Source organism: Lynx rufus, unplaced genomic scaffold (assembly GCF_022079265.1).
Source record: "Lynx rufus isolate CCGP_SWC_20201006 ecotype Redwood Valley unplaced genomic scaffold, mLynRuf1.p SCAF_5, whole genome shotgun sequence".
NCBI lineage: Eukaryota > Metazoa > Chordata > Mammalia > Carnivora > Felidae > Lynx > Lynx rufus.
The window spans coordinates 30209411-30229008 of record NW_025814867.1 but is presented as its reverse complement, the minus strand read 5'-3'; the positions used below and the strand labels follow the sequence as shown (position 1 = coordinate 30229008).

The window sequence follows — 19598 nt, the reverse complement described above, 5'->3', positions numbered from 1 at the left end:
CCCTATGGGCCTTTTTGCCTTACTCAAGTTTCCATTGCTCAAGCCTGTTGCCTAAAAGCAGCATCTACAACTCCCTTGTTTCTTGTCCCATAAATACATTGTTTAAATAATGAACTAACATGGAGTTCGCACCTTGGTGAATTACGGGTAGAGACTACTCCAGGTGGAGTTGTCACACAAAGGAAACTATTTGCAGCAAATAAGGTCATGCAAGGGTGAATGGGTTGCTATTATTTAGGGTTAGGATGAATATTCAGAAAGGGGGCTTTGTCATTGTATGTAGAGGTAGGCATAACGTTATGCATGCACCTTGAGGAAACATGTCTATACATACATTGTATGTTAATGAGGCTTATGCTCTTCCTGGGGCAAAGATTTTAGTGTTATAATCAAGTAAAAGTAACTGTCACTCCATGGGGCATCTATGCAGTTGTGAGTTGGGATTTGAGCTCAAATTGGGTGGTCTGGAGCCACCAGAGGTTTGTGTGGGCAGTCATTTTTGTTTGAGGGGTAGTTTTGGTTTCCATTATGGGATGCTGTCTATGCCCATGGGGTTCTTTGCCTGAGTTGAAAGGTAAGCTGGGAAGAAGAATTTAAAAAGGGTGGAACAAAGGTTGGTGGGTACATGCAGGTGGGCAGTAAAAGGTTAGTTGTTGAAGTCTAGCTGGTTAACAGAATATCCACATTAAATTTTTATGTTTTGATCTTTTGTTTTCTGAAATATTAGTCTCCAACTGTGATTGTAGATTTGTCTTTTTATTATTAATGTTTTTCTATCTGTTTTTGCTTTACAGAAAGCTCTTTGAAGCTTTTATTAGTTACACTATCATAGCTCCTATGTCTTTTATTAGTATGAAATTTTTCTTACTAATATAAAATCTTTTTACCTTGTTCTAGTTTATCTCATGTCAATATTGCTCATCTACTTTGTTTTTCTTTCAATTTTTTAAAATATTTTTGAGAGAGAGAGAGAGAGAGAGAGAGTGCATGTGGGCAGAGCAGGGGAGGGGCAGAGAGAGAGAGGGAGATCCAGAATCCAAAGCAGGCTCCAGGCTTTGGGCTGGCAGCACAGAGCCTAATGCAGGACTCGAATCCATGAACTGCGAGATCATGACCTGAGCCAAAGACAGTTAACTGACTGAGCCACCCAGGCACCCCTAAATTTTTTTTAACGTTTATTTATTTTTGAGAGAGAGGGAGAGACAGAGTGTGAGTGGGGAAGGAGCAGAGAGAGAGGGAGACACAGATTCCAAAGCAGGCTCCATCCAGGCTCTGAGCTGTCAGCACAGAGTCAGACGTGGGTCTCAAACTCACAGACCCTGAGATCATGACCTGAGCTGAAGTTGGATGGTTAACCGACTGAGCCACCCAGGTGCCCTGTTTTTCTAATTTTTAGAAGTTTCGTTCCAGGTGTGCCTCTTGTAAACAGCATCAGTCTAGAATAAGACATAGACTTTAAAAAAAAATTTTTTTTTAATCTTTATTTATTTTTGAGAGAGAGACAGAGTGTGAACAGGGGAGGAGCAGAGAGGGAGTGAGACACAGAATCCAAAGCAAGCTCCAGGCCCTGAGCTGTTAGCACAGAAACCGACACGGGGCTCGAACTCACGAACCGTGAGATCATGACCCGAGCCGAAGTCGGACGCTCAACTGACTGAGCCACCCAGGCACCCCCCCCTTTAAAAAAAAAACAAAACAAAACACATTTAAGCCGTTTACAATTATTGTGATTGCTGATGTTTTCTTTGTACCCAGCTTTCTTGTTGCATTTTCCCCTTACCTTTCTCTCACCTTCTTACCTTCCTTTTTCCCCTTCTCTAATACCACCAGTTCCTCCTCCCAGTGTTTGCTGGCAGTTCCTGTCCTGCTAGCAGTGAGGGTCTTTTGCAGAAAACCTCTAATTTTGTCCCATTGCATTTGGTATCTCTACAGAATAACTGAATAAAGCAGTGTTACCCAGACAGTGCTCCTTTCCCCTATGTAAGCTTCAAATCTCATTTCTGGATTAATGATTGTTTTAGATTCAGTTCAGAAATGAGAAAACTAATTTTACAGGAGACATACCTGTAGCAGAGTTATTGGTTTCTGTATCTATATCATAGAAGGTGTGGAGATCTCCATATTGACCTCTGCATCAAGGTTTTAGGCCCACAGTATAGACTTAGTAAAAATGAGATTTACATTTTGATTGGTCTCCTGTACCCTCTTCCTCTAGCATATGGAATATATATGTCATGCAGTACTAGAGGGACACCTAGATGCAATTTAAATAACAATAAATCAATTGAGTTACCCTGCTTTTATTCATTCAGTTCTTCTGGGTTATCATGAGAGAAAGCATCTGTTTGATTCTTTACTTTTGTCAAACACTTGCTGATAACCTCCCTCCTTACTTTTTTGTAAATAGTGAACTGGACTTAAGCTCACTCACTGCCTCGTTAGGCACCAGTATTTAGCTAGAATTTAGTAATACCGTTTTGTTTTCCTTTTAAGTGATTTCTTTTTGTTACCTTGTATTTTTTCACAATGATTACTAATTTCCCATTCAAGATAGTGATTAAATTTTCCTTTAAAATTTTTGTTTTAAAAAATTGAATCAATTTCAAAGAAAAATGCTAATTTGAGAATGTGGTATATGTTGGGAGGTTAGATGTGGCCCTGATGGAAAAGGTAATATGGGAGTGAGTGAGATTTGGGAGTTGCTTCTCCAGCATTTCTCAGGCATCTTGGTTATTTCTGCTTTATCTGCAGAACTAACTTGTTTAACAATTATTTACTGAGCATCTGCTTTGTTCAGAGAACTGTTCTGAGAATAGGAGGAGAAATACGGTGTTCACCTTGTAGTCTAGGTATGGGAGAGGACATGTGTTGATGTGGCAGCTAATGTGAGTGTATGATGGTAAATGCTGTCAGAGCGGCCAGGACGTTGTGCGGATGAGGAAGTGGAGGCCATCTCTGGCTGGGGTCTTGAGGCTTTGGCTCAAACTAATGTTTTCACCTATGTACCTTTCTCTTTTCCATTTTGAATCTCTCTTCCTAAATCCACATCAGTTTTGCGGAGAGAAGAGGCTCTTGTGTGTAGGCATTACTCTGAGAAGGATCGGGTCCAAAAGGAGGAGTGTCACATTGGTCCCCGGGAGACAGAATGGCTTCCGGAGTTCTGGATCTAACACACCTGTGTTTAGCTGGATAGCTACCTAATTGTTTTTAGTCCCATCTTCTTCATCTTTATTGATGATGATGAAACGCATTGTCCTACCTGCTTCATTAGACAGCATATGTGAGAGACATTCATGATATACACTTGTATATCCATATTATTTTCATTCTTATTAGTATTTGAAATCCTAATGGTTAATGATTTCGACTGTAATTTTAGGTGTTTAATTCTTTTCTATTTTTTTTTCTAGGTCTTGATGCAGAACTTTATTATGTGAGAAATGACCTTATTAGTCACTACGCCTTATCCTTTAACCTGTTAGTACCCAGTGAGACAAATTTCCTGCACTTCACTTGGCATGCAAAGTCCAAGGTAAGAGAGTAGTCAACCAAAGATGTCAAGACAGGACCACTCAGGCCCAGATGCCAATGCAAGGCCTATATCTGAGGGATGGACTGCCATCTATACAAAAGGGCTAGTAGGTGGTGGGCTGTAGCAGTACTGAGTCTTTTCAGATTTATATTTTAAGTCTTTAGCTTATTCTTTTAGACTTTCTCAAGTCCTATAAAATGAAGGTAGCCACCATTTATGTCAGGCTTATGACAGAACATTTATATCCTTTCAGGCTTTTCAAGCAGGGATGCAGATCCAATGTGAAGAGGGAACAGTTGAACTTGCTGATGTTCTGTTATTTTTTAATTTTTTTAAATGTTTATTTGTTTTGGGGGCGCCTGGGTGGCGCAGTCGGTTAAGCGTCCGACTTCAGCCAGGTCATGATCTCGCGGTCCGTGAGTTCGAGCCCCGCGTCGGGCTCTGGGCTGATGGCTCAGAGCCTGGAGCCTGTTTCCGATTCTGTGTCTCCCTCTCTTCTCTGCCCCTTGCCCGTTCATGCTCTGTCTCTCTCTGTCCCAAAAATAAATAAACGTTGAAAAAAAAAATTAAAAAAAAATGTTTATTTGTTTTTGAGAGACAGAGACAGAGAACAAGCAGGGGAGGAACAGAGAGAGAGGGAGACACAGAATCTGAAGCAGGCTCGGGCTCTGAGCTGTCAGCACAGAGACTGATGCGGGGCTCGAACCCACGAACTGTGAGATCATGACCTGAGCCAAAGTCAGTTGCTTAACCGACTGAGCCACCCAGGTTCCCCTTGACTGCTGTTATTGTGCAGCAATAGGAATGCAGGATGGGGAAGTTGTTTTAGGCGTGTTTGATGTAATGGATATAGTTCTGCCATTTATGGAGAAATGGTAAAAGTAGGGTACAGTAGATGCAGGCACCCACGTGTGCTGTGGCCAAGCTCCTTTAACTGTAATGAACCTCTTGCCTGGCTTACTTGTAGCTGAATTCTTCACATTTTCTCTGACTGAGCTCCACGAACATGAAAAGTTTTTTCATACGTCAAAAGTGGGAAGCTGAGGGAAGAGCCCACCTCCTCCAATCAACTTTAATTTCTTTTATTAGCATTATATATGAACTGAGTAGGATTTTATTTGGGAAATAAAAATAGTTTTGCTACTAAAATCTCTAGCAGAGTTTTTTTTTTTTTAAGTATTACAAAGTGATATTTGTCCTGATATTTGTTGCAAGTCATTTAAATTTGGTGACTTTAATATAGATCTTTTTATCTACTTAGAAACAATAATGAGTACTAGGAAAACCAAGTATTAATAGAATTATTTAAAAAACTACCAAGACTTTGTAGATCTATACCCAGAAATTATTGTTGTTTATAGTTTAGTATACTTCAAACTCATTTTTTAAAAATGTTTATCGGGGCGCCTGGGTGGCGCAGTCGGTTAAGCGTCCGACTTCAGCCAGGTCACGATCTCGCGGTCCGTGAGTTCGAGCCCCGCGTCAGGCTCTGGGCTGATGGCTCAGAGCCTGGAGCCTGCTTCCGATTCTGTGTCTCCCTCTCTCTCTCTGCCCCTCCCCCATTCATGCTCTGTCTCTCTCTGTCCCCAAAATAAATAAACATTAAAAAAAAAAATTTAAAAAAATAAAAATGTTTATTTATTTTTGAGAGAGAGAATGAGAAAGAGAGAGAGAAAGAGAACGTGAGCAGGGGAAGGGCAGAGAGAGAGGGAGACAAAGAATCCTAAGCAGGCTCATGCTGTCAGTGCAGAACCCAATGTAGTGTTCGAATCCATGAACCGTGAGATCATGACCTGAGCCCAATCAAGAGTCAGATGCTTAACCCACTAAGCCACCCCCACACTGCCAAACTCACTTTTTTTTTTTACCTTTTTAAACAAAAAGGGGATTTATGACACCTATGTTGTACAGTATTTTCCCCCTTACCTAATACTGTCTTTTGGCATCTTTCCATTTCACTACTTACAGATTTAACTCATTCTGTATAATGGCTTATTATAATATGATATTGTATGGATGCATGATTATTTCTTTTTAGTTTATTTTTATTTTTGAGTGAGAATATTTTTAAATTTAAAAAAATTTTCATCTCCTTTTCCTTATTTATTTCTGGTGACAATGCTGTTCAACACTAAAATGGAAAACAACGTACAAAAAAGGAAAAGGTAAAAGACAACTTTGACAATTATCTATACACTGGATATAGTGGCAGAGAATATAATATGGTCAGATTCTAGTTACTTTTAACAGCTTTACTGAGGTGTGATTTACATACAATAAAATTCACTCATTTTGAGTACATAGTCCAATGATTTTTTGGAGTTTGTGCAGAGTTTTCCAGAGTTGTGCAGCCATCACCACAATCCAATTTTTGAACATTTCCGTCACTCCAATAGGGTCCCTTGTGCCTGTTAGCAGTCACTCTTCAGTCCTACCCCCAACCACAGGCAACTACTCATCTACCTCTGTCCTTATGCATTTGCCTGTTCTGGACATTTCATATAACTGGAGTCATAGAAAGTATGGTCTTTTGTGACTGTTTTCTTTCACTTAGCAAATGTTTCTAAAATTTGTCCACGTTGTAGCATGATATCCATACTTCATTCCTTTTTATTACTGAGTAATATTTCTTTAAAAAATTTTTTTTAATGCTTATTTTTGACAGAGAGAGCATGAGCGGGGGAGGGGCAGAGAGAGAGAGGGAGACACAGAATCCAAAGCAGGCTCCAGGCCCTGAGCTGTCAGCACAGAGCCTGATGTGGGACTCGAACCCACAGATCACGAGATCATTCCCTGAGCCGAAGTCGGACGCTCAACTGACTGAGCCACCCAGGTGCCCCGAGTAGTATTTCTTTTTAGTGGATAGACCATAATTTGTTTATCCATTCACCAGTTGAGGAACATCTGGGTTCTACTGTTTTTTTTGGGGGGGGGGTTCTACTTTTTGACTAGTTATGAATGATGCTGCTGTGATCATTTGTATACAAGTCTTTGTGTAGGCTTATGTTTTCATTTCTCTTGGGTATTTACCAAGGTTGGAAATTGCTGGGTTGTGTAGTAAAATTGTGTTTAATTTCTTAAGAAACTGCCATTTCTTCCAAAATGGCTGTACTATTTTACATTCCCATCATCAAAGTACAAGGGTTCCAATTTCTCTACATCCTCACCAACACTTGTTATTTTCTGGGTTTTTGATTATATCCATCATAGTGGGCATGAAGTAGTATCTCATAGTGGTCCTGAGACAGTGAGAATCTTAAGCAGGCTCCACACTCAGCACAGAGCCTGATGTGGGACAAAACGACTGTGAGATCATGACCTGAGCTGAAATCAAAAGTCAGACGTTTAACCAACTGAGCCACCCAGGCACCCGAATGTATGATTATTTCTTAAGTGCCTCGTTGACACATGTATTTTTAATAGCATTTCACTATTTCAAACAATGCTTCCTTTCTGTGTTAGAGATAGTTTCCTTCCCTTCATCTGTCAGGCAAAATCCATAGTACAGAGATAGTGAAAACAATTGGTAGTTCATCTTTTGTTACTGTTTCTAACTTTGTTATTGTTGAATATAGAAACACAGAAAAAATATGTGTGTGAATGTATACTTGGGTGTATGTGTGTGTGTGTGTGTGTGCATACATTGAGAACCTCTTTGTTCAAAAAATTTTGTGCACTTGTGGCATAATTTTTGAATAGTAAATTATCACCAAGTAGTGAAATGGCAGGGTCGGAGTGTTTAAAGTTTTGATTAACATTGCCAAATTATTTCTCCTTCCCTCTCCCAAGATGGTACCAATGAATCAATGTTCCTTACCAAATGAATAGGGGTGTTTATTTATTTCTTCAATTCACTCCTTAACACTAAATATTTTAAGTATAGTTGTTTGCTAATCAGTGAGTAAAAATGATTATATAACTATCCATATATTCCTATTATTATTACAGTTGACCCTTGAATAACGTGGGGGTTACAGGGTACTGATGTGCTCCCCCTGCAGTTGAAAATCCACATAGAACTTTTGATTGCTTCAAAACTTAACTACTAATGGTCACATATTTTGTATGTTATAGATATTTAAAAAAATTTTTTTAAATGTTAATTTTTGAGAGAGACAGAGCATGAGTGGGGGAGGGGCAGAGAGAGAGAGAGAGAGAGAGGGGGGAGAGAGAGAGAGAGAGAGAGAGAGAGAGAGAATATGAAACAGGCTCCAGGCTCTGAGCTGCCAGCATAGAGCCTGATGTGGGGCTTGAACCCACAGACCACAAGATCATGACCTGAGCCGAAATTGGTTGCTTAACTGACTGAGCCATCCAGGTGCCCCATATGTTATAGATATTATATACTGTAATTCTTACAAAAAGTAAGCTAGAGAAAGAAAATGTTAAAAATAATCATAAGGAAGAGAAAATCCATTTATAGTACTGTACTATAAAAAAAAAAATCTGTGTGGGACGCCTGGGTGGCTCATTCAGTTGAATATCCCACTCTTGATTTTGTGTCAGGTCATGATCCCCGAGTCATGGGATTAAGCCCTACATTGGGCTCCATGCTGAGTGTGGAGCCTGCTTGGGGATTCTTTCTCTCTCTCTGCCCCTCTCCCCTACTTGTGCTCTCCTAAAAAAAAAAAAATCCACATAAGTGGGCTTGTGCAGTTCAAACACATATTGTTCAAGGATCAGCTGTATATATACTCAAGCATATGTTACAGAAACATTATATACACATATACATACAGGCATTAAAATATAAACTGCAGTAATGTGATTAAAGTTGACTTAGCTTGGATTCTGGGTAAAACATATGTGCCTTGTTGGAGCACCTCAACTGTCCAACACTGTTGCCTTGGGGTATCCAAACATGGGCTGCTTTTTTAGCAGTAGATAGGTCTCTTTAGGGTGAAAACTGCAAAAACAGAGGTCAAGAGAGAGAAGTCATGCGAAACAATTAAGAACATGTAGTAAATGGTAACCTGGATATGCTGAACTGCCAAAATAAATGGTACAGATAATTCAGAAAAGGTTCACCTGAGACATTAAAATTTTTTTAATGTTTATTTATTTTTGAAAGAGAGAGAGAGAGAGAGACAGAGCACAAGTGGGGAAGGGGCAGAGAAAGAGGGAGACACAGAATCCAAAGCAGGCTTCTGTCAGCACAGAACCCGACACAGGGCTCAAACTCATGAACTGTGGGATCATGACCTGAGCTGAAGTTGGACACCTAACCAGCTGAGCTACCCAGGTGTCCCAACCTGAGATATTTTAATATGAGCTGTGTCATTTTCAATGAATAAGCATCTGGACTCTTCAAGGAAACTGGACTAACACATTTTCCAGTATTCTTACATAACATTATGTGACCTTATTATTTAGAGGTGGGGGTAACTTTTAATTATGATATGATTTCAAACATAAAGGAAAATTATAAGAACAGTACAAATAATTCTCATATATCCTTTACCCACATTCACCGATTATTACTGGTTTGCTTCATTTGCTTACTTTATCATTCATTGTTTCTTTCCCTCCACTCTCATGCACACACCCTTTCTTCTTGAACTATATGAAAGTGAATTGCAAGCATCCTGCCCATTTAGCCTTGAATACATCAATGTATATTTTCTAAGAATAAGGGCATTCTTTTTTTTTTTTTTTTTAAAGAATGGGTAAGGTGCAGAGAGAGAGAGGGGGACAGAGGAACTGAAGCAGGTTCTGCACTGACGGCAGAGAGACTGATGCGGGGCTTGAACTCATAATCCGTGAGAGCACGACCTGAGCTGAAGTTGGACACTCAACCAATTTAGCCACCCAAGAGCCTGAGAATAAAGGCATTCTTTATAAAGCCTAAGTACAATGATCAAAATCAGGAAACTAAATGTGGATATAATACTGTTATCTAGTATCTAATCTGTAGTACTCACATTTCACCAATTAACATGATGATGTTCTTTATAGCTCTTTTTTTCACCTGATTCAGGATCATGCATGCAGTTGATTAAGGTACCTTTAATCCTCTATTAACCTGGAACATTTCTTTGGCCTTTCTTTGTGTGCTTTGACCTTGATGATTTTGAAATAAATAGGCCAAGTATTTTGTAGAATGTCCTTCAATTTGAGTTGTCTGAGGTTTCCTCATGATTAGATTCAGGAACGTGTCTTTGCTAGTAACACCACAAAAATGCTGTCCTTCACAGGACACATGATGTCATCTTGTCCTATTACTGGTGATCTCTGATCACTCAGTTCACTAGGTTTCTCTACCAAAGTGTTCTCCTTTAGGATGAGTAAGTAATTGTGGGGAGATTTTATGAAATTATATTTAAAAAATTCCATTCCTCATCACCCTTTAAACTACTAGTATTTGCATCTGTGTTTAGAACTAGGTTTCACTTTTTAGCCAGTGCTATTGATGAGTAGTAAGTTTCCTCTCGCTGGAAGAGGTCAGATCTATACTGGGTAACTATTTCGTGGGAGTGTTGTAGAGGGAATTCAAGGATTTGTGGAGCAGTGGGTGTTGAATTTTAAGTTCCCTTGCAACTCTGAGATCCAGTGTTTCTGTGAACATCTTTTAGGCAGAGAATCTTTTTATATTCTCCAAAAAATTGATAATAAATCCTTTGTTACTTTTCCTACCTTTAATGTTGATAAATTTAAAAGCAAATAATACATATATTTTAAAGTAGCGAAAAATCGAATGAAATAGTAGAGAATCTATTCTAGTACTCCACTGCCGTTGAATACGGTGTGATTATTCCTGGGCCTACTTAGGAAAAAATAATGATCTAACCTGGGCAAGTATATGGTTAGTGACTTGTGAATAAAAATTGGCAGTGTGCCATGTGGCAGTTAGAAGTGAAGAGAATTAAACTCTCTTAATCATTCTTTTTAAAAAATACACATACATTAGATGTTTTTTATCTGGAGGGAGTTTCAGGGATCTGACATTGCTAATAGTGGATGTCTGAGGACTTTTAAAGCCTGTCGCAGAAGGAAGTTGGAGTGGAATAGAGTAGATAGAGGTAAGGGTTCAGATGAATATATATATTTGAAACAGTACTTGGCCTGGGCACATGTTGGGTCAGGAGGAGCCTTGGCATAGCTCTTATGGTACTTCCATATTCTTCACTCATAAATTCTAAACTACTTCTGTGGCAGGTTTTAAATACCATCATTAGTGCACATTTGGGCTACTGTTGCTGATGTGATATTCCTGGGAGGGTAGAAGTTCCCTGACTTGTTGGAGGGCATTGCCACCTATTTACACATCTAGGACAGAAGCCTAGAAGGGGTCCAGTACTTCTTCTCCTGCACCTGCCAGGTCCAGTTGATTGTCTTTCATAATTATACCTTAAATTCATCTCCTACCTCTCTCTGGACTTAATGCCTCATCTGTAGTTTGGGCCTTTTTTGTTTCTTAACTAGATGGGAAATAGTTTTCTAACTAGTTTCCTTGCCTCTGGACTGACTTGTTGCTGCACTCCTGCCCCACCCTCACCCCCTACTCCCACCCTCAGAAGCAACTCTAGGGCTCCCAGTTGCCACCAGAATAAAGTTCTGATTTTTTAGGAAGCCTTTATGATCTTGTCTCTGCCTTTCTTTTCTCCTTCCTCTCCAGCTAGTTATTTAGTGCCATTTTGTTTGGCAATTTTTTGAATGGCCTGGACTCTGTTACATTGCTGCTGTTTATATTGCAAGAAATTCCCTTTCTCCATTCTTTATTTACCTCACTAACTCCTGTTTGTCTCATAAATCTCAGAACTGGTGTCACCTTTCCTTCAACTGTGTCAGGTGCTTTCTGTACCCACGGCACCTTTCTCTTTCCTCCCTCATAACCCTTAGCATAATCTAACAGTATTGCGGTGGTTGATTTTCTTTTTGTCTCCCTCCTAGATGCAAAACACTTCAAAGTGAGGAACTCCTTTTCGTCTTTCTCTGTGTTCCCTGTATAGCACTTGGTACTTACGCTTGGTTACAGATGCTCTTTTACTGACTACAGAAGAGATGTATAGATAGAAGCCACAGGGCACAGCTCAACAAATGGGGATCTTCTGAGCACTTAGAGCTTTTTAAAGTTGGAATGTACTGCTTTCGGAGTGGTGAATTTCCTGTTTCTAGAAGTGTGAAACATAGCTGGGTATACTTGACACTAGTTGTCCATCTGGGACTTTTCACTTATTTCACTGTGAATAAAGTTGTAAATTTGGAGGAATAGATGAAATTCATAGATTGAATATATAGCAAAACTAATTTCACAAGTTCATGTGTAACAGGGTTTAGAATTTAGGGGAAAGTAATCATCTTCTATCTTATAACATTTTATAATAAAAAAACTAAGGAATATGTTTGTATTCAGTTTCAGGCTTTGGCCACCAATGCAACTCCTAATTCCAGTTTTAGGTTATAATCTCTTTGGTAATTAATTTAACTTTGCTTATTTTAAAATTTAGTCTTTTGAGTATTCAATTTATGTATATGGTACAGAATTCAAAAGGCATAAGGGAAGGGGTAAACAGTAAAAATTAAGTCCTCTACACCTTCCTAGTACCATCCCCAAACAATCCAGCCACCGAGTTTCCCTTCCATTGTCAACCACTGTTACCTGATTCCTGTCTTCTATTCTAAGGATAGTCTGTGCATGGATAAGCACATGTGTGTATATGTATGTGTGTGTGTGAATATATATATATATATGTGAATATATATATATATATATATATTTTTTTAAACAAGTTATATACTGCGTACTTTCTGCAGTTTGCAGAGCACTGAACAACATATTCTGATAAAGGTTCTCTGTCCCTGCATATAGACTTGAACTTTTTTTCCTTCAAATCACTAAAAAATACATTAAATGGTTGCACTTTGGTTTATTGATCACTTACTATGAAAAAAAAAATAAGACCTAGATTTGGAAGGAGACTTGCTTAAGGTAGTATTGGAAGCAGAAGACACAGGAAGTAGAGATGACTTCAAGTGGGAAAGTCATACAAGGGAGCAAGAGAGACATGACATCTTCACCTGGGGAGATACAGAGGGTTCTTCACCTAATCTTGTTGGCTCTGAGATGCGATCGTGAACTTTCTGGAGGAAGGCTGTGGCTCCTACACTCCAACCCTTTATCAGAATTTCTCAGTTCTTGCTTTTTAAGATGAGCCAGGAGGTAAAATATTCACTTCCAAAAATCTCAAGGTTCTCCTTGATATGTCCGTTCACACCATAGATACTTTAACGTTAGTTTTCACACATCAGAGCTTTTGCTAATAGTGTTGTTCTTCAGTGTTTACTTGGCTTTGTCTTGCAAAACAGACTATGGTCTTCTCAGATACTGAAGCTGTATCTTATTCTTGACATCTGTGTCAGATTGCTTTAGTGAGTGGTTGTTAAATACCATTGGTTAATTGCATTTCCAGGTGGGATAAAAACACTGGTAATTTCTTCTCTTTCACAAGGCCACGTGGTCATCAAAAAAGCAAAGATTACTAGGTGGTTTTAACAAATAATTAGGTTCTTCTGTATTCTGGAACATTCTCTGATATCTAGGGGAAAAAAGCATTCCATTGCATCTGTTAAGTGTCTGTAGGTATTTTAGAGAGTTGGAAGGCAAAAATATACCAAAATGGAGCAGAATATTCCTCCAACTCACATCCACTCTGTATCTCTTCTCAGGTTTCAGGAATTCTTCATCATTGTCAGGAGGTTTTGTAGGGAACTTGTCCAGAGTTCCTGCAGCAGCCCAAGGGAGAGCCAGCAGTATCCCCTGCAGAGTGGGATTTCTATGAAAAAGGAGCACTTCTGGTCAATTCAGAGAAATTAAAAGGCTATCCAGCTGTAGGCAAATGTATTTGCTTTAAATCTGTACTGTGTTCCAGAAGGAAATGGCTTTACTCATCAGCTGCCTATTGGCAATTGCTGTTTGTTTCCAAGTAAGGGAAGATTACCAAAAATGTTTATTTTTTAGCTTATTCAAATATTTATATTTTCTCTAGCTTCTTTTCTGAAATATTTTGGCTCCCTCTTTTTTCTGATAAACAACTGCTGTTCACATTTTCTTTGTTCCACTAGTTTATGAATGTTAGCTTTAGAATGGATCTGTTTCTTCAAGGATCGCTGGAAAGTGAGATTCCACGTAGATCGATACATGGCAAAGTAGAGAAAATTTACAGTTCTCTGACCCCAGAAACTGCAGTTTAAAAATTAATATCCTAAGGATTTCAGAGGGAGAAGAGAACCGCCCTGTGAATGCCTCACATGTGTAGATAGTCCCTCAGAAAGGGAGCCAGCAAACGGCAGGCTTCTGTGCTCTCATACTCCTTGTTCCTCCAGGCTGCTGTTCTGGCCAGAGGTCAGCCTTCTCAAACTTGCTACCCAGTCCCTTTGCCACCTCTCCCTAGCTCCACTCACAAGCTCATTTCCCTTCCCCCTTACTTCCTTGAGATACTTAGGTGTTAGTCTTGCCCCCTGCCCTCCACATTGCCATTAGGGCCTGTGACCCCATTTGCTGCTCTCTGCTTTCTTAGAAGTTCTGGTCTCTGGTTAGCTGTGCCTCTGCTTACGATAACTGAGACCTAGAATAAAAGAGATAGCAAATGTGGGGAAACATACATTTGGCTTTGAATCTGTTAGATTTGAGAGCTATAAGATTATTAGACATATATGTCCAGTAGGTAATTGCACCTATGGGAGAGATTGAAGTTATAGGAGAGTGAGAGACCAGTGGATGATACAAGATCCCATCGGTGATGAAACGGGTTAGAACCTGATATACTAGGAGAGGAGTGTTTATTATTTGGAGAGGAGAATATGTCTTTCCTTGGGGCTGGAGGGCAGAGGTTGAGTACTCTAACAGATCTCTCTGGTGCTGAAAAGAAATGAAGAAGTGGGGGGGTCCTTGTATGCTAGGTAAAGGAGATAAGAACATTGAGAGTGAGGAAGTGGGGAGGGCAGCAGGTAGTGAAGTGGTGAGGTCCTGTGACATTTGGAGTGAGTAGACTAGGGAGAGAGAAGAGGCTGTGAGGAAGGGCTTGCTGATAGGATTATGGGTCTGTCTTGAACTTAGGGGTCATTCTTGTGTAGCAGCACCCTTTTCTCCAGGAATGGATTTCCTCCATCCGTGCTGGGCAACATGAGAGTGAGAGGTGGTTAGGGTGCTGGTGCGGCCCTCTAAGAGTATGGAGGGGAATGAACCAGTTATCATGTCAGTAACCTTGTAGTCTTCGGGGCATAGTCTGTAGGAAAGTGAAACCAGGCCACTGGCTGGATCAGAGAGAAGGGAAATAGCTGAATTGTCCACTGTAGCCCAGTTCTGTACACCGCCATTGGCTTACACATGTGTTTCATAAATGTTGGCTGAATCAGTGATGGAGACAAAGAACTGGTTTTATAGGAATCAGAGGTAGTGATGGGGTCTTTGATAGGGTGGGATTTTTGTGTTTGTTTTGGTTCTGGAGTAATTCTTTGTCATGTAGGTTTACTGAATACTGTAATATTGAAGCCCACCTGGGAAGGTGACAGGAGACAAAGTGAGCCAAGGGCCAAGGCCTCTGCAAAGTTTTTGTCTGTTGTTGATGTTTATGGCATGAGAAATAGCCATCTTGAGTAGAATTTGTGAGCTTCAGTGTATAGGGGATTTCTCATGAGGGAAGGATGTCTAGAAAGGACCTAATGACCCTAAAAGAATGCAGACCCTATTGTCTAGACCCTAAGGGTTAGGTGTTGTAAGAACTAATGATAGGCAGGGAGAAGAGATCTGAGGAAAGCCAGGTTGTAGGAGAAGGTGGAGAAGACATTTGTGAAAAGGCTGAGAGTGTAGGGGCTGTTTAGAATAGTGGGGGGTCCCAAGATGGAGGACAAAACAAGGACTGCAGCAAGTTCTTGGCAGAGCACTGGAAGGCTTACTTGTGTCAATCTCTGGGGTTAGTAGTAGGCTGGTGCTTATAGGGGAAGCACAATGGGGCAGTAGGGTAGCTACTCTGGAATGACAGCTAATGCCACTGCGGTCTGCATTTGTCAGGGGACCTGTGCCAAGCTGACAGGTGTGTTGTCTTAATTATCCTCTTTGATCCTCATAATGTGTTACCTCATTTTACAAAAACTGAAATTCAGGAAAGTTAATATACCTAAAGGTCACACAGTCTCATGGTTCCTATCCAATTCTTACTGATTATGCTTAATTTCTTTTGTGCACTTGCACTTCATGTATTGTCCTATTCAAAGACAGCATAGATACAGGAATGTAGTCAATGCATTCTGTAGTGTTATATATAGTTAGTGAGTGTTGCTGGAAAGTCTGCTCCTTCTTGGCCCAAACACAACAACGGTGTAGCTAGCTCTCTAGCACCCCCTGGTGGCAGTGACAGAAGTGTGGTGTGCTAGGGTAAGAGTGAACACTGACTAGCCTGAGGTACCACAAAGTCAGTGATAGGCAGCAGCAAGACCTTTTTCTTTGTTGTGAACATGGCACTTCCCAAATACAGCCTTTAACAGTTGTTTGTCTATGTATCTTAACTGTAAGGTAATAATATGATTTATACCCCTACAGTGTTTAGGGACATTCAAGTATGAAAGTGTGAAAAGACACCCACAGTGAGAGTTAAATCCTTTGGCTTGAACCCTTCTTAACCGTTGATAAACACCCTTTGCCCCAGCCAATGTCCAGGTCCATCCCTTTCTTTATAAGCTAGGATGGTACTCTCTTCCTATTTCCTTTCATCTTTATTATGTCCCATTTCGTTGGCTTTTTTCATTAGCATATGAACACATTTTAATACTGCCCATTGAAAAAAGAAAGAAAAGCTTTAGAATCTGTCACCTCTTTCTCACACCACTCCCAACCTGGTTCCATTTTTCCTAGTTAAATTTCTTAAAGAATGGTTTCATAAACCTCTTTCCTATCACTCTTTTCCCAATCCACTGCCCCTTGCCTTCTGCCAATTCTATCTCTCCACCAAAACCACCCATGTGACCAGTTAATGGGAGAGGAGTACCTGTTCTTATCAAGACCCCAGTGGGCTGTTCAAAGAGTAATGTGAAATATAAGGCCTCATTGAAGGTCTTGAAGGTGGCAGCTATTCTGAATTTCAGCTATTGTTTTGCAGTTTGAGTTGTTTCTTTCATGACTATCAATCTAGCAGTAGGGCTGTATTATTGGGGCTGGCTGGTTATGTTAAGCCCCCAAGTAGGCCAGGTATCGATAGTTAATATTGGTGTTCCAGTGATGCCTTCATAGTCACATCTTTTCCTTTCTGGATACCGACTCACTTGAAAAATAGATTCAGAGATTAGATGGGTATCCAAACAAACTTTCTTCATGGTGAAAGCTGGACTAGAGATATTCTGTGAGAAATCTGTGCTTTGTAATCTTGTGTAGTGAGTGGGTCTATGGAGTAGACCTTCATCCACCAGCTACATGGAAAGCCTTAGAGCCTGGCACTTATTAATTAGAGAAGACATTGGTGACTAGCCAGTGGTCTGTAAATTACACATCTCAACAACTTGGCTTTTCGTATCTGTCTCTCCAGGGCTCTTCGGTCAGTGGTAGTGTAGTCTTCAGCAAGGTTTCTGAATCCTAGTTGGCAGATTTTATAGGAGAGTGGTGGTACTGTTCTGGACATGAAATAGAGGGGTGGCTTCACTGGGTTGAGTTTTTATCCAGTTGAAAACTCCTAGGACTGTTTCTGACAATTTGGATTTTGTTAGAGCTAGATTTGTACATAATAATAAATGCTCATGCATTTATTAGTTAATGAGTTAATCAGTAAAGCCAAATTGTTAGTGTCCTTTCTGTTACCACAGATTCAGTTTGTTTATTTCTACATTTTACAGGTTGAATATAAGCTGGGATTCCAAGTAGACAATTTTGTGGCTATGGACATGCCCCAGGTCAACATTTCTGCTCAGGGGGAAGTTCCACGCACTTTATCAGGTGAGTCTGAAAGAGTGAACATACTGTTTTCAATTGTGTCCCCCATATCCCAAAAAGAACAGCTTAACAATTGACATATAGTGTATTCTCCTTGATAGGCATAGGTGTATAAGTACTTTGAAAAGTAATTTTTGAAAATACTGATTATTTGCACTGTGTTTTAAACCATTCCCTCTTTTCCATCCTTTTCAGAACTGTCTATACTCAGCACTTCCTTATCTCCTTTTTCTGCATTGCTGGCACTGGCCTCCACATGGATCTCTGTGTCTGGTCTTGTTCGTTTTTGACAAATTCCCACACCATGGCCTGGATGATCACTGAACACTCCTATCTGACCAAATGACATCAAGCCCATCAGGGCCCCTTACTCCCATCAACTGAGTCCACTGCAGACTCTCCAGCCAGTGTGCTGTATGTTTATCCTGTCCCCTTACCTGCCTGTCTAGCTGTGTTGCTGCATTTGCCCCAGCATTCCAGTGGTGCCATACTACATGCGGTTTTGACATCCTTGCCTTTGCACGTGCTCGTCAGTATATTTGGAACTGCCTTTTCCTCTTTTCTGCTTATAAACTCCTACTCATACTACCCTGCAGGATCTTGTTCTTCCTACCCTGCAGGATCTTGTAATTTAAATGTTTTTGAACTGATCACATTATCTTGTAATTCTTTGTGCTTGTCTCTCCCTGCTGGCCTGTGGTTAACCTGAGGACAGGAGCTCTATTTTTCAGCCATCTAGCATTGGTGCCTGGCACAGCATCTGCACAGGATAGTCACATAATACATCTGACTCAATGATTTAAGTGTCATATATATACCAGTTTAACTACTATTGAGCCAGCCTTTTGAGAAAAGCTCCTAAAGATGTGAGATTTTAAGAACAGTGAACTTCTTAAAATTTGAAAGGGTAAGCCATGTACTTTCCACAATATTGTGGAACTTTTTCTGGCAGTCACTCATCGTTATTGGTGACATACATTAAGCTTTAGGAAAGCATAGGGAGGCTTACTTATTTTTATGGGTCAGTAAAGAAGTTCAGAAATGCCCATATTTTTCATATGCTCATACAGATAGAATGATATTGTAGGGGCACCTAGGTGGCTCAGTCAGTTGAGCATTCAACTCTTGATTTCAGCTCATGTCATGATCCCAAGGTCATGGGATTGAGCCCCGCATTGGGCTCCATGCTGAATGTGGAGCCTGCTTGAGATTCTCCCTTTCTCTCTCTTCCTCTTCTTCTACCCTGCTTAGTGTGTGCTTTCTCCCTCTCTCTCTCTGAAAAGAAGAAAAGAATGATACTCTAAATTTATAGGAAAAGAATCTTAAACTGTAAGATTGGAAAAAAATGGTGTGCACCAAAGTCTGTTACCTCATTGCTACAATAATTGATTAAAGTCAGTTTCTGTTTAGAAAGGTTTTTTTGGGGGTGCTTGGGTGGCTCAGACGGTTAAGCATCAGATTTCGGCTTGGGTCATGATCTCGTGGTCTGTGAGTTCGAGCCCCGTGTGGGACTCTGTGCTGACAGCTCAGAGGTTGGAGCCTGTTTCAGATTCTGTGTCTCCCTCTCTCTCTCTGCCCCTTCCCCGCTCGTGCTCTGTCTCTCTTACTCTCAGAAATAAATTAAAAAAAAAACAACACATTAAAAAAAGAAAGGTTTTGTTTTGAAAGCTTTGTATTTTTTAAATTCACAGTTGACTGATTTATCAGGTTATCAGTTTATGGGTTTATATTTAATCTTCGTTAAGAGCAATACATAATTGCATTTTGGTGATAAATTGTCTTTCCTTTTTATCAAGTAATTTTTGTTATCGTTGCTGATGTGACTGGTAAGGTAGCATGGTTTGCCTTATTCAGTAGCTTTACTATATTATAATGAGAGGACTTATGAGACAAAGTAATCTATTAAAAATCATGAGAAAAAGTTGAAGATAATAATCTCTTCTTTAATGTCTTGGCTTGTTCTTTAATGTTTAACTTTTATATCTATAATAAATGAATGATGTCTAAAGGTATGTAGTCTGAAGATAAGTTCTCTGAAAATTTTAGTATTATGTAAATATTCTTTTAGTTTTATGCAACAAAAATAAAGAACTGTAAAATACTAGGTATTAATGTTGATTTTTTAGAAAATTAAAATATTTTTTCTTT

The 19598-nt window shown here is 39.8% G+C and overlaps 1 protein-coding gene across 2 annotated transcripts in view; it reads left to right on the top strand.

The window, feature by feature from the left end:
• Nucleotides 1-19598, top strand: part of RYK (receptor like tyrosine kinase) — a 105124-nt gene that overhangs the window by 32544 nt on the left and 52982 nt on the right. For both annotated transcript variants that reach the window (XM_047100039.1, XM_047100038.1), the window contains exons 2-3: nt 3411-3532; nt 17354-17453. In XM_047100039.1, the coding sequence (XP_046955995.1) occupies nt 3411-3532; nt 17354-17453 (222 nt within the window). The remainder of the gene's footprint in view (nt 1-3410; nt 3533-17353; nt 17454-19598) is intronic.